At 47.7% G+C, this 13742-nt stretch overlaps 1 protein-coding gene across 1 annotated transcript in view; it reads right to left on the bottom strand.

Moving 5' to 3' along the window:
- Positions 1 to 2949: 2949 nt before the first annotated feature.
- The window catches only part of ERCC6L2 (ERCC excision repair 6 like 2), a 171269-nt gene continuing 160476 nt past the window's right edge, over positions 2950 to 13742 (bottom strand). Inside the window, 1 exon segment of the mRNA XM_030193646.1 lies at positions 2950 to 3108. Coding sequence (XP_030049506.1) covers positions 2950 to 3108 — 159 coding nt within the window.

The following is a 13742-nucleotide window of genomic DNA, read 5'->3' on the forward strand; positions in this document are numbered from 1 at the left end:
TGGAGGGGAAGGGTCACATAGGATACCATAGGACAACTCCTCTGAGAAATACAGTGGATCCTCATCAGACTCCCATGAGTGCTCCTTATTGGTGTCAGCAAAAAAACTCATGGGAGGGCCGAGTCCGATTCTGCCTCAAAACAGAGGAGCCATGGACGAGTGCCAAATCTGAAATTACTGCCAGGAGGGTGTGCTGGCCTGGCGGTAGTCTCATTTGGACATTTATTTATTGCATTTGTATCCCACATTTTCCCACCTATTTGCAGGCTCAATGTGGCTTACATAGTTTTATTAATTGTCGTTTCAGGATATCAGATACAGTTAGTAATGTGCAGAGATTAAGTAAAGGAAGAAAGAAGGGAGTAGTTAGGGTAGGTATAGAAGGTGGGCTTTCATAACTGAGTTGGTTGGTGAGGTGGATTAGTGAGGTTATAGGTTCTCATTGTAGGCCTTATTGCACGCTTGTAATGTCTACTGTGGCTTAGTCAAAGGGCTCCTTAGATCTCATATCCCTGCTAATTCAGTCTATTTCAGAGTACAATACCAACTGAGTGGAAATGTACAACGATTTCATTGATATTAAAAAAGATAAAAATTTTAAAGCATTAAAAGGAGGTTTCCAAACTCATTCCACATGTACCCCAAGAGACAAGTGCATGTAAAAAAAAAGTTTCTAAAGTAAAAAGGATGGATACCTGTGTTATTTACAATAGATTTGTAGTTGCTTTTTATTCTATATTTGGGATTAGGTTACTCAAATACAAAAATGAATGATCATGTAATACCTTTGCAGCAGGAACACCAGCAGTTGTCAGTTCTGACATGGATTCAAATTCAAATCTTGGTTTTAATCCATCAGGCCCACTACACTGGGGTTCCTCAGTATTTACAGTACAATCAGTCCTCATTTCCTATCGACTAACTTGAACTCTTTGTTCTTCCCAAGGTAACCTTTAATTATTCATTCTTATTCTAGACTATGGCTCTATAGTTTGAGCTGGATAACTTTAGTATTGTGGCACCTACATTGTGGAATTCTCTCCCCTTGGAATTGAGGCAATCAGGCGGTCAATATGGGTCAAAAGAGTTGGCTATTTAGACAGTCATTTGATGAAATGACTTTTGAGCAACTTTGGATTCTAAAGTTATTTGGAATAAACTTACCAATGTGCTCATTTTCAAAGCACTTAGACTTACAAAGTTCCATAGGTTAATATCAGGCTCATTTTCGAAAGAGAAGGACGTCCATATTTCGACACAAATCGCAAGATGGGCGTCCTTCTCACAGGGTCGCCCAAATCGGCATAATCAAAAGCCGATTTTGGGCGTCCTCAACTGCTTTCCGTCACGGGGACAACCAAAGTTCCCGGGGGCATGTTGGAGGGTAGCAAAGGCAGGACTTGGGCGTGCCAAAAACATGGGTGTCCTCGACCCATAATGGAAAAAAAAAGGGCGTCCCTGACGAGCATTTGGACGACTTTACCTGATCCAGTTTTTCTTATGGCCAAGGCACAAAAAGGTGCCCGAACTGACCAGATGACCACCGGAGAGAATCAGGGATGACCTCCCCTTACTCCTCCAGCATTCACTAACCCCCTCCACCCTCAAAAACATCTTTAAAAAGCTTTTGTGCCAGCCTCTAATGTCATACTCAGGTCAATCGCAGCAGTATGCAGGTCCCTGCAGCAGTTTTAGTGGGTGCAGTGCACTTCAGGCAGGCAGACCCAGGCCCATCCCCCCCTACCTGTTACACTTGTGGTGGTAAATGTGAGCCCTCCAAAACCCACCAGAAACCCACTGTACCCACATGTAGGTGCCCCCTTCAACCCTTAGGGCTATGGTAGTGGTGTACAGTTGTGGGTAGTGGGTTTGGGGGGCTCAGCACACAAGGTAAGGGAGCTATGTACCTGGGAGCTTTATCTGGAGTCCACTGCACTGCACCCTAGGGTGCCTGGTTGGTGTCCTGGCATGTCAGAGGGACCAGTGCACTGCGAATGCTGGTTCCTCCCACGATCAAAGGGCTTGCATTTGGTCGTTTCTGAGATGGGCGTCCTTGGTTTCCATTATCGTAGAAAATCAGAAACAACCAAGTCTAGGGACGACCATCTCTAAGGACGACCTAAATGTGAAGATTTGGGCATCCCCAACCATATTATTGAAATAAAAGATGGCCGCCCATCTTGTTTCAATAATACGGGTTTCCCCACCCCTTCACCAGGACGTCCTAAGAGGACGTCCTAAGGAAAACTTGAGGGCCCCTTTCGATTATGCCCCTCCACGGAACTTTGTAAGTCTAAGTGCTTTGAAAATACACCTCAAAGTGTGTAATTCTATTTCCTTTCTCTTGTGAAGGAGGAGTGGCCTAGTGGTTAGGGTGGTGGACTTTGGTCCTGGGGAACTGAGGAACTGAGTTCGATTCCCACTTCAGGCACAGGCAGCTCCTTGTGACTCTGGGCAAGTCACTTAACCCTCCATTGCCCCAGGTACAAATAAGTACCTGTATACAATATGTAAGCCGCACTGAGCCTGCCATGAGTGGGAAAGCGCGGGGTACAAATGTAACAAAAATAAAAAATGAACTGCTCCTGACCCAATAATGTTTACATTTAGGTATGTTTGTAGTTTTTATTTTTTTTAATGTTTGTAATATTTGTTTCACTATTGATCCTGTTATAATATTGTAAACCACTTTGATATCTTTAATTGAGTGAATTCCTTCAAAAAGGCGGTAAATAAATCCTAATAAATAAATAAATGAAAAGCAGTGTAACAAAATCCATGGAAATAAATATATATATCAGAGAATATTGTTAGGAAGAAAAAGTGCATATGCTTTGCCTTTCTCTTTTCACTAATACATTCAGCCTATTAGTCTCTCTTTCAGCACTTACTAATACCTCAGGAAACAGAAATCCACAAAATTGTTGCTTAAAGACTAGGCATAAAGGTTCACACCTCCAGGATCTCTCTTGTGAGGCAGGTCCCTTCGGTCTTTAGTTTGAAAAGGTTATAGATCCCAAAGAGTTCTCCTTGATGTTCTTTTGATCCTTGTACAGCCGCAAAATATCGCTTGGCATTCTCACTTCCAACCACTGCACAGTGTAGTTGCTAAAACAAACACAAAAAAAGCCAGAAGTTTCAGAAGCGTCTGCTCCAGCAAAGTGTCAGAATTTCCTGGCATCTGCACTATATACACAGCTTTAGTCAAAGCAGGCAAAAAGTCCTTGGGGAGGATATTTGTTATAATTTCCCTGGCAGACGTTGACTTGTGGTGTAATATTTTTTGGCCTGATTTCTGTGGGTGGGTTGTGGGGGAAGATTTAAACAAAAATAAAACTATATAAAAATAATAGTACCACTATCATAGGTTTAGGTGCATATTTGGATTGACTTTTATGGAATGAGTATGGCTGTTAAAGGTTTATCAGGCACATAATTTCAGGGTATTTCCTGATAAGCTAGAGTTATAACACATTTGTAAAGGCTGTACCATTGTTATCCATTAAAAGCCATTAAAGCTTCTAGTTAGTCAACAATCAAGTGTCATAGGAATCTTTTCTGTTGATTCAACAGTTTGTTTTTTTTCACCTGAATGCCGGCCAGTGGAAACATTCAACTTTCAAAGAGAGAATACTCAAGTTAGGTGTCAAAATGAAAATGTCATGATATGCATAGGTGCAATTTATTGAGCAATATTTCTACAAGGTATGACTGGATGCTGTCAGAAGAAAATCGTAATATTTCACTGATAGACTAACAAAAACCCCAAAATAAAGCAGTTTCTGAGAAAGGATATCTCATTTCTGCCTCCTAATAACTGGTAAATTTATTCATACCTAATGACTGTCTAAGCAAGAGCTCAAGGTGATCTGTATTCTATTTTTTAAAAACAATAAATTAGATACCATTCATAAAAACATATCTAAGATATAATACATATAAAAATACAAACAGTAATAAATAAACATTAATAACTTATGAAGAATAAGTAACAATAATCAAACAGCAAATGTCAACAAATCTTCAATAACAATGCTACAATACAAGATGCCAAGTTGGGTTCTAGCCAACATTATACTGAACCCATATACTTGACCTGTATCTTGCCTGCTAGGTAAAGTCTTTATTATAATTTGTTTGGGAGATATTTTTTTATTAATGTCAGATTCTTCTTAGCTAATGATATACCTAATAAGAATGCATTAGAACACTCAACATACATAGATAAGATGCTAAAGATTTTCTACAATATGGCTTACCATATAGCTAAGGGACCAAGAGCAGATATATGATGGGGACAAGATGTGTGGTACAGAGACGGTTTGAATAATTTGATGGTTGGCTAAACTCAAGGCAAGTTCTTTGTATAGTTAAGCAAGAGATAAGGAGCTGATCTAAGTATGTAGCAAGCTAGTCCAAGTGCAGAATGAGTGTATACTCAGACACCCCATGTAGTAAAGGCTTGGGAGAAGAGTCAGGCTTTCACCTGCTTCCTGAAGTAGAGGTAGTCTTGAGCTACACACAGCCCCTCTGGGAGTAATATACCTGATTAGCACCTAAACTGGCTAATGTATGCACAGTACACTCCTATCTTTATGCAGTTTGCCTTAACTGGTTAAGGGCCCCCTTTACCAAGCTATGGCAAAAGGGGGCTGGCGCTGGCATCGGTGCATGTTTTACAAGCACACCAAAGCCTCCTTTTACCACAGCTGGTAAAAGGAAAGTCTCGTCTTCCCACAGGAAATGGCAGGGCAGCAAGTAAAGTACTTGCCGTGTGGCCATTTCAGGGATGAGCCCCTACCGCCACCCACTGGGATCCCACATTAACCAGACAGTGTACGACTGCCTGATTACCGCCAGGTACACTCCAGCACTATAAAAATAAATACATTTTTGTAGCGTAGGAAATGACGGCATGCTAGGGGTGGGACGTACCGGTGAGCTGCTGAGTTAGCCTGACAGTACTTCCTGTACAGCGAGCAGTAAGACCACATTGGGCTTACCACCACTTAGTAAAAGGAGCCCTAAGTGCTGAAAATCACAAGTAACTGGATAAGTTTTATCCAGCCGTGTATGCCCAGATATTCAGTGCCAGTGCCTGGACATAGTCCGGCATTGAATATCCACCAAAATGCTGACTGCTGCAGGCTGAATATTGAGCCTGAAACCTTTTATGTGAAGTCCACTGCAGTACCCCCCAGATAGAACTTGGCATTCTAATGTATTTTTTCATACCTGTTTTCAATGTTGGTTTTAGGTGGATTATCTGTCCTTATACACCTATAACCTTGCCCTTAAGCAAGCACTGTGTGCCGAAACATGCTGGCATATGAACTACAATATAAAGTGTTTTGGACTTATTTTCCACTTTAAGAGGTTCTTTTTGCTTGATTTGTTTTTTTATTTTTTAAAAACAGCTACTGACTCAGTACATGCTAGAATTGCTTTTAATCTCTGCTGTCTGGTTCATAAAATTCTGACAGGTTACTCTCCAAAACTCCTCTCTATTTCAGTTCAATTGGTATGACCAAATATGGCTGCAATAAAGATTAATATTGGCTTTTCCACCTGTAAAAAACATTTGACTAAAGTCGTTGTATGATCTCACTATGTGTTTTATGAAGCTTCACAATTAAGATTTTTTCTTGAAGGCAAAGGTGTGTTCTTTTTTATGGCTGGAATACCTGGATCATGATATTAATAGTTTGTGAATGCTACTCTTTTAAAACTGGAATATTTTACCATCTTCCTATAGTTTTGGCTTATTGCCTTCCTCCTATTGTGGACTATGAACTCTATTACCATTTCTATATCCTAATTAATTTGGAATAATTATTTCCTTATTGGTTATTTGTTTCTTGTCAAAGTTTTATCTTTGGTTTTATCTTTAAACTCAATAAAAAATAAAAATAAAGTCGGATTATAAATCATTTACGTTTCTTTCAGCGAAACTTTGGAACTCTGCCAGACCAGGGTCGTCTACTGCATTACCAGTCCCGGTTGCTGGGCACTGTCAGCTGCTTGCGTTGGAAAGACTTCTCGGAGTATTCTGTATATTGTGCTGGTCTCACTTTCATCAGGACCGCCGGTCCCAGCAGATGGCTGTTGCCTGCATCCACTTTCTTGTTTGACAGGATCTGTTTCCAGTCAGCTGTTTCTGTCGCAGATTCTGAGAGAGGAGTCAATCACTATTCTGACTGTCTTGGGGGTCGCAACGAGTCAACATCTTCGCATCCTTTGGAGTTTGACCTAGGATCTCTCATGAACTCCCAAGTTCTTTAGCAGCTTTAAATTGACCATTTTAGATCCCTTATTTCTATTATTTTTTTCCTTTTACTCTACTTTAACTATTTGTCTATTTAAATATTGTATTTGTAAAACCGCTGGATTGGCGCTAGTCTTTCCAGTCTACTTTAAGCCACTTTGAGCCTGCATTCTGTGGGAAAAGGTGGGGTAAAAATGCGATACATAAATAAATAAATAAAATTGTATTTCCCTTCTACTACTACTACTATTTAGCATTTCTATAGCGCTACAAAGCGTACGCAGCGCTGCACAAACATAGAAGAAAGACAGTCCCTGCTCAAAGAGCTTACAATCTAATAGACAAAAAATAAATAAAGTAAGCAAATCAAATCAATTAATGTGAACGGGAAGGAAGAGAGGAAGGTAGGTGGAGGCGAGTGGTTACAAGTGGTTACGAGTCAAAAGCAATGTTAAAGAGGTGGGCTTTCAGTCTAGATTTAAAGGTGGCCAAGGATGGGGCAAGACGTAGGGGCTCAGGAAGTTTATTCCAGGCGTAGGGTGCAGCGAGACAAAAGGCGCAAAGTCTGGAGTTGGCAGTAGTGGAGAAGGGAACAGATAAGAAGGATTTATCCATGGAGCGGAGTGCACAGGAAGGGGTGTAGGGATGGACGAGTGTGGAGAGATACTGGGGAGCAGCAGAGTGAGTACATTTATAGGTTAGTAGAAGAAGTTTGAACAGGATGTGAAAACGGATAGGGAGCCAGTGAAGGGTCTTGAGGAGAGGGGTAGTATGAGTAAAGCGACCCTGGCGGAAGATGAGACGGGCAGCAGAGTTTTGAACCGACTGGAGAGGGGAGAGGTGACTAAGTGGGAGACCAGCAAGAAGCAGATTGCAGTAGTCTAAACGAGAGGTGACAAGGGTTTGGATGAGGGTTTTGGTAGAGTGCTCGGAAAGAAAGGGGCGAATTTTACGGATGTTGTAAAGAAAGAAACGACAGGTCTTGGCAATCTGCTGGATATGAGCAGAGAAGGAGAGAGAAGAGTCAAAGATGACCCCAAGGTTTCGAGCTGAGGAGACAGGGAGAATGAGAGAGCCATCAACAGAAATAGAAAACGGGGGGAGCGGGGAGGTGGGTTTGGGGGGGAAAATGAGAAGCTCGGTTTTGGTCATATTTAATTTCAGGTGGCGTTGAGACATCCAGACAGCAATGTGAGACAAGCACGCTGAAACTTTGGTTTGGATGCAAGGTGAGATATCAGGGGTAGAAAGGTAGATTTGGGAGTCATCAGCATAGAGATGGTAGGAAAAGCCATGAGATGAGATTAATGAACCAAGGGAAGAAGTGTAGATAGAAAAGAGGAGGGGACCAAGAACAGAACCCTGAGGTACGCCGACAGGCAGAGGGATAGAAGTAGAAGAGGATCCACCAGAGTGAACACTAAAGGTGCGGAGGGAGAGGTAGGAAGAGAACCAGGAAAGGACAGAGCCCTGGAATCCAAGTGAGGACAGGGTATCAAGAAGTATGCTGTGATCGACAGTGTCAAAAGCAGCGGAAAGATCAAGAAGAATGAGGATGGAATATTGACCTCTGGATTTAGCCAGTAATAGGTCATTGGAGACTTTAGTAAGCGCAGTTTCGGTTGAGTGGAGAGGGCGAAAACCAGATTGTAGTGGGTCAAGAATAGCATGTGAGGAGAGAAAATCAAGGCAGCGGTGGTGAACAGCACACTCAAGTAATTTGGAGAGAAAAGGAAGGAGGGAGATGGGTCGGTAATTAGAGGGACAAGTAGGGTCGAGTGAAGGCTTCTTAAGGAGAGGTGTGACCACAGCATGTTTAAAGGCAGCAGGGACAGTCGCAGTGGAAAGTGAGAGGATGAGAATGTGACAGATAAAAGGAATAAGAGCAGGAGAGATGGCATTAAGAAGGTGGGTGGGAATGGGATCAGAGGAACAGGTGGTACATTTTGAGGAAGAAAGGAGAAAGCGAATGCTACATACCTGTAGAAGGTATTCTCCGAGGACAGCAGGCTGATTGTTCTCACTGATGGGGTGACGTCCACGGCAGCCCCTCCAATCGGAATCTTCACTAGCAAAGTCCTTTGCTAGCCCTCGCGCGCCAATGCGCACCGCGCAAGCGCAGCCGCCTTCCCGCCCGAACCGGCTCGTGTTCGTCAGTCCCGTATGTAGCAAGACAAAGACAAGGGAAGACACAACTCCAAAGGGGAGGCGGGCGGGTTTGTGAGAACAATCAGCCTGCTGTCCTCGGAGAATACCTTCTACAGGTATGTAGCATTCGCTTTCTCCGAGGACAAGCAGGCTGCTTGTTCTCACTGATGGGGTATCCCTAGCCCCCAGGCTCACTCAAAACAACAACCATGGTCAATTGGGCCTCGCAACGGCGAGGACATAACTGAGATTGACCTAAAAAATTTACCAACTAACTGAGAGTGCAGCCTGGAACAGAACAAACAGGGCCCTCGGGGGGTGGAGTTGGATCCTAAAGCCCAAACAGGTTCTGAAGAACTGACTGCCCGAACCGACTGTCGCGTCGGGTATCCTGCTGCAGGCAGTAATGAGATGTGAATGTGTGGACAGATGACCACGTCGCAGCTTTGCAAATTTCTTCAATAGAGGCTGACTTCAAGTGGGCTACCGACGCAGCCATGGCTCTAACATTATGAGCCGTGACATGACCCTCAAGAGCCAGCCCAGCCTGGGCGTAAGTGAAGGAAATGCAATCTGCTAGCCAATTGGATATGGTGCGTTTTCCTACAGCCACTCCCCTCCTATTGGGATCAAAAGAAACAAACAATTGGGTGGACTGTCTGTTGGGCTGTGTCCGCTCCAAGTAGAAGGCCAATGCTCTCTTGCAGTCCAATGTGTGCAGCTGACGTTCAGCAGGGCAGGAATGAGGACGGGGAAAGAATGTTGGCAAGACAATTGACTGGTTCAGATGGAACTCCGACACAACCTTTGGCAGAAACTTAGGGTGAGTGCGGAGAACTACTCTGTTATGATGAAATTTGGTGTAAGGGGCCTGGGCTACCAGGGCCTGAAGCTCACTGACTCTACGAGCTGAAGTAACTGCCACCAAGAAAATGACCTTCCAGGTCAAGTACTTCAGATGGCAGGAGTTCAGTGGCTCAAAAGGAGGTTTCATCAGCTGGGTGAGAACGACATTGAGATCCCATGACACTGTAGGAGGCTTGACAGGGGGCTTTGACAAAAGCAAACCTCTCATGAAGCGAACAACTAAAGGCTGTCCTGAGATCGGCTTACCTTCCACACGGTAATGGTATGCACTGATTGCGCTAAGGTGAACCCTTACAGAGTTGGTCTTGAGACCAGACTCAGACAAGTGCAGAAGGTATTCAAGCAGGGTCTGTGTAGGACAAGAGCGAGGATCTAGGGCCTTGCTGTCACACCAGACGGCAAACCTCCTCCACAGAAAGAAGTAACTCCTCTTAGTGGAATCTTTCCTGGAAGCAAGCAAGATGCGGGAGACACCCTCTGACAGACCCAAAGAGGCAAAATCTACGCTCTCAACATCCAGGCCGTGAGAGCCAGGGACCGGAGGCTGGGATGCAGAAGCGCCCCTTCGTCCTGTGTGATGAGGGTCGGAAAACACTCCAATCTCCACGGTTCTTCGGAGGACAACTCCAGAAGAAGAGGGAACCAGATCTGACGCGGCCAAAAAGGAGCAATCAGAATCATGGTGCCTCGGTCTTGCTTGAGTTTCAACAAAGTCTTCCCCACCAGAGGTATGGGAGGATAAGCATACAGCAGGCCCTCCCCCCAGTCCAGGAGGAAGGCATCCGATGCCAGTCTGCCGTGGGCCTGAAGCCTGGAACAGAACTGAGGGACTTTGTGGTTGGCTCGAGATGCGAAGAGGTCTACCAAGGGGGTGCCCCACACCTGGAAGATCTGTCGCACTACATGGGAATTGAGCGACCACTCGTGAGGTTGCATAATCCTGCTCAACCTGTCGGCCAGACTGTTGTTTACGCCTACCAGATATGTGGCTTGGAGCACCATGCCGTGACGGCGAGCCCAGAGCCACATGCTGACGGCTTCCTGACACAGGGGGCGAGATCCGGTGCCCCCCTGCTTGTTGATGTAATACATGGCAACCTGGTTGTCTGTCTGAATTTGGATAATTTGGTGGGACAGCCGATCTCTGAAAGCCTTCAGAGCGTTCCAGATCGCTCGCAGCTCCAGAAGATTGATCTGCAGATCGCGTTCCTGGAGGGACCAGCCTCCCTGGGTGTGAAGCCCATCGACATGAGCTCCCCAGCCCAGGAGAGACGCATCCGTGGTCAGCACTTTTTGTGGCTGAGGAATTTGGAAAGGACGTCCCAGAGTCAAATTGGACCAAATCGTCCACCAATACAGGGATTTGAGAAAACTCGTGGACAGGTGGATCACGTCTTCTAGATCCCCAGCAGCCTGAAACCACTGGGAAGCTAGGGTCCATTGAGCAGATCTCATGTGAAGGCGGGCCATGGGAGTCACATGAACTGTGGAGGCCATGTGGCCCAGCAATCTCAACATCTGCCGAGCTGTGATCTGCTGTGACGCTCGTACCCGCGAGACGAGGGACAACAAGTTGCTGGCCCTGGCCTCTGGGAGGTAGGCGCGAGCTGACTGAGAATCCAGCAGAGCTCCTATGAACTCGAGTTTCTGCACTGGGAGAAGATGGGACTTTGGGTAATTTATCACAAACCCCAGTAGCTCCAGGAGGCGAATAGTCATCTGCATGGACTGCAGGGCTCCTGCCTCGGATGTGTTCTTCACCAGCCAATTGTCGAGATATGGGAACACGTGTACCCCCAGTCTGCGAAGTGCCGCTGCTACTACAGCCAGGCACTTTGTGAACACCCTGGGCCCAGAGGCGAGCCCAAAGGGTAGCACACAGTACTGGAAGTGACGTGTGCCCAGCTGAAATCGCAGATACTGTCTGTGAGCTGGCAGTATCGGGATGTGTGTGTAGGCATCCTTCAAGTCCAGAGAGCATAGCCAATCGTTTTCCTGAATCATGGGAAGAAGGGTGCCCAGGGAAAGCATCCTGAACTTTTCTTTTACGAGATATTTGTTCAGGGCCCTTAGGTCTAGGATGGGACGCATCCCCCCTGTTTTCTTTTCCACAAGGAAGTACCTGGAATAGAATCCCAGCCCTTCCTGCCCGGATGGCACGGGCTCGACCGCATTGGCGCTGAGAAGGGCGGAGAGTTCCTCTGCAAGTACCTGCTTGTGCTGGAAGCTGTAAGACTGAGCTCCCGGTGGACAATTTGGAGGTTTGGAGGCCAAATTGAGGATGTATCCTTGCCGGACTATTTGCAGAACCCACTGATCGGAGGTTATGAGAGGCCACCTTTGGTGAAAAGCTTTCAACCTCCCCCCGACTGGCAGGTCGCCCGGCACTGACACTTGGATGTCGGCTATGCTCTGCTGGAGCCAGTCAAAAGCCCGTCCCTTGCTTTTGCTGGGGAGCCGAGGGGCCTTGCTGAGTCGCACGCTGCTGACGAGAGCGAGCGCGCTGGGGCTTAGCCTGGGCCACAGGCTGTCGAGAAGGAGGATTGTACCTACGCTTGCCAGAAGAGTAGGGACCAGTCTTCCTTCCCCCGAAAAATCTTCTACCTGTAGAGGTAGATGCTGAAGGCTGCCGGCGGGAGAACTTGTCGAATGCGGTATCCCGCTGGTGGAGATGCTCTACCACCTGTTCGACCTTCTCTCCAAAAATATTGTCCGCACGGCAAGGCGAGTCCGCAATCCGCTGCTGGAGTCTGTTCTCCAGGTCGGAGGCACGCAGCCATGAGAGCCTGCGCATCACCACACCTTGAGCAGCGGCCCTGGACGCAACATCAAAGGTGTCATACACCCCTCTGGCCAGGAATTTTCTGCACGCCTTCAGCTGCCTGACCACCTCCTGAAAAGGCTTGGCTTGCTCAGGGGGGAGCGCATCCACCAAGCCCGCCAACTGCCGCACATTGTTCCGCATATGTATGCTCGTGTAGAGCTGGTAGGACTGAATCTTGGCCACGAGCATAGAAGAATGGTAGGCCTTCCTCCCAAAGGAGTCCAAGGTTCTAGAGTCCTTGCCCGGGGGTGCCGAAGCATGTTCTCTAGAACTCTTGGCCTTCTTTAGGGCCAAATCCACAACTCCAGAGTCATGAGGCAACTGGGTGCGCATCAGCTCTGGGTCCCCATGGATCCGGTACTGGGACTCGATCTTCTTGGGAAGGTGGGGATTAGTTAGAGGTTTTGTCCAGTTCGCCAGCAATGTCTTCTTGAGGACATGGTGCATGGGTACTGTGGACGCTTCCTTAGGTGGAGAAGGATAGTCCAGGAGCTCAAACATTTCAGCCCTGGGCTCGTCCTCCACAACCACCGGGAAGGGGATGGCCGTAGACATCTCCCGGACAAAGGAAGCGAAAGACAGACTCTCAGGAGGAGAAAGCTGCCTTTCAGGAGAGGGAGTGGGATCAGAGGGAAGACCTTCAGACTCCTCGTCAGAGAAATACCTGATGTCTTCCTCTTCCTCCCACGAGGCCTCACCCTCGGTGTCAGACACAAGTTCACGAACCTGTGTCTGCAACCGCGCCCGACTCGACTCCGTGGAGCCACGTCCACGATGGGGGCGTCGAGAGGTAGACTCCCTCGCCCGCATCGGCAAAGCTCCCTCCGCCGACGTAGTCGGGGAGCCCTCCTGGGAGGCGACGGCAGTCGGTACCGCATGCGGCACCGACGCCGGTGACCTCACCTCGGGCGATGGACCAGCCGGCGCCACGCTCGACGGTACCGGAGGCGCAAGCACCGCCGGTACCGGAGGGGTAGGGCGCAACAGCTCTCCCAGAATCTCTGGGAGAACGGCCCGGAGGCTCTCGTTCAGAGCGGCTGCAGAAAAAGGCATGGAAGTCGATGCAGGCGTCGACGTCAGAACCTGTTCCGGGCGTGGAGGCTGTTCCGGGCTGTCCAGAGTGGAGCGCATCGACACCTCTTGAACAGAGGGTGAGCGGTCCTCTCGGTGCCGATGCCTGCTGGGTGCCGACTCCCTCGGCGACCCAGAGCTCTCGGTGCCGACACGGGAAGGGGACCGGTGTCGATGCTTCTTAGATTTTTTGCGAAGCACGTCACCGGCGCTTCCCGGCACCGACGAGGAGGACGTAGAATCCAGCCGTCTCTTCCTCGGGGCCGAGACCGAAGAGGGTCGATCTCGGGGGGGGGGGGGGGGGGCTGTACCGCAGGAGCCCTCAGGGTAGGGGGAGACCCACCCGAAGGCTCACCGCCACCAGCAGGGGAGTGGACAGCCCTCACCTGCACTCCAGACGAAGCACCACCGTCCGACGACATCAGCAGACGAGGTCCCGGTACCACCGACGTCGATGCAGTCACCCGATGTCTCGGCGCCGATGCAGAGGGTCGATGCCTCGATGCACTGGCCGCCGAGGATGAAGGTCTTGACGCTGCAGACGTCGATGCACTCGATACCCCCGGT

Source organism: Microcaecilia unicolor, chromosome 2 (assembly GCF_901765095.1).
Source record: "Microcaecilia unicolor chromosome 2, aMicUni1.1, whole genome shotgun sequence".
Lineage (NCBI taxonomy): Eukaryota > Metazoa > Chordata > Amphibia > Gymnophiona > Siphonopidae > Microcaecilia > Microcaecilia unicolor.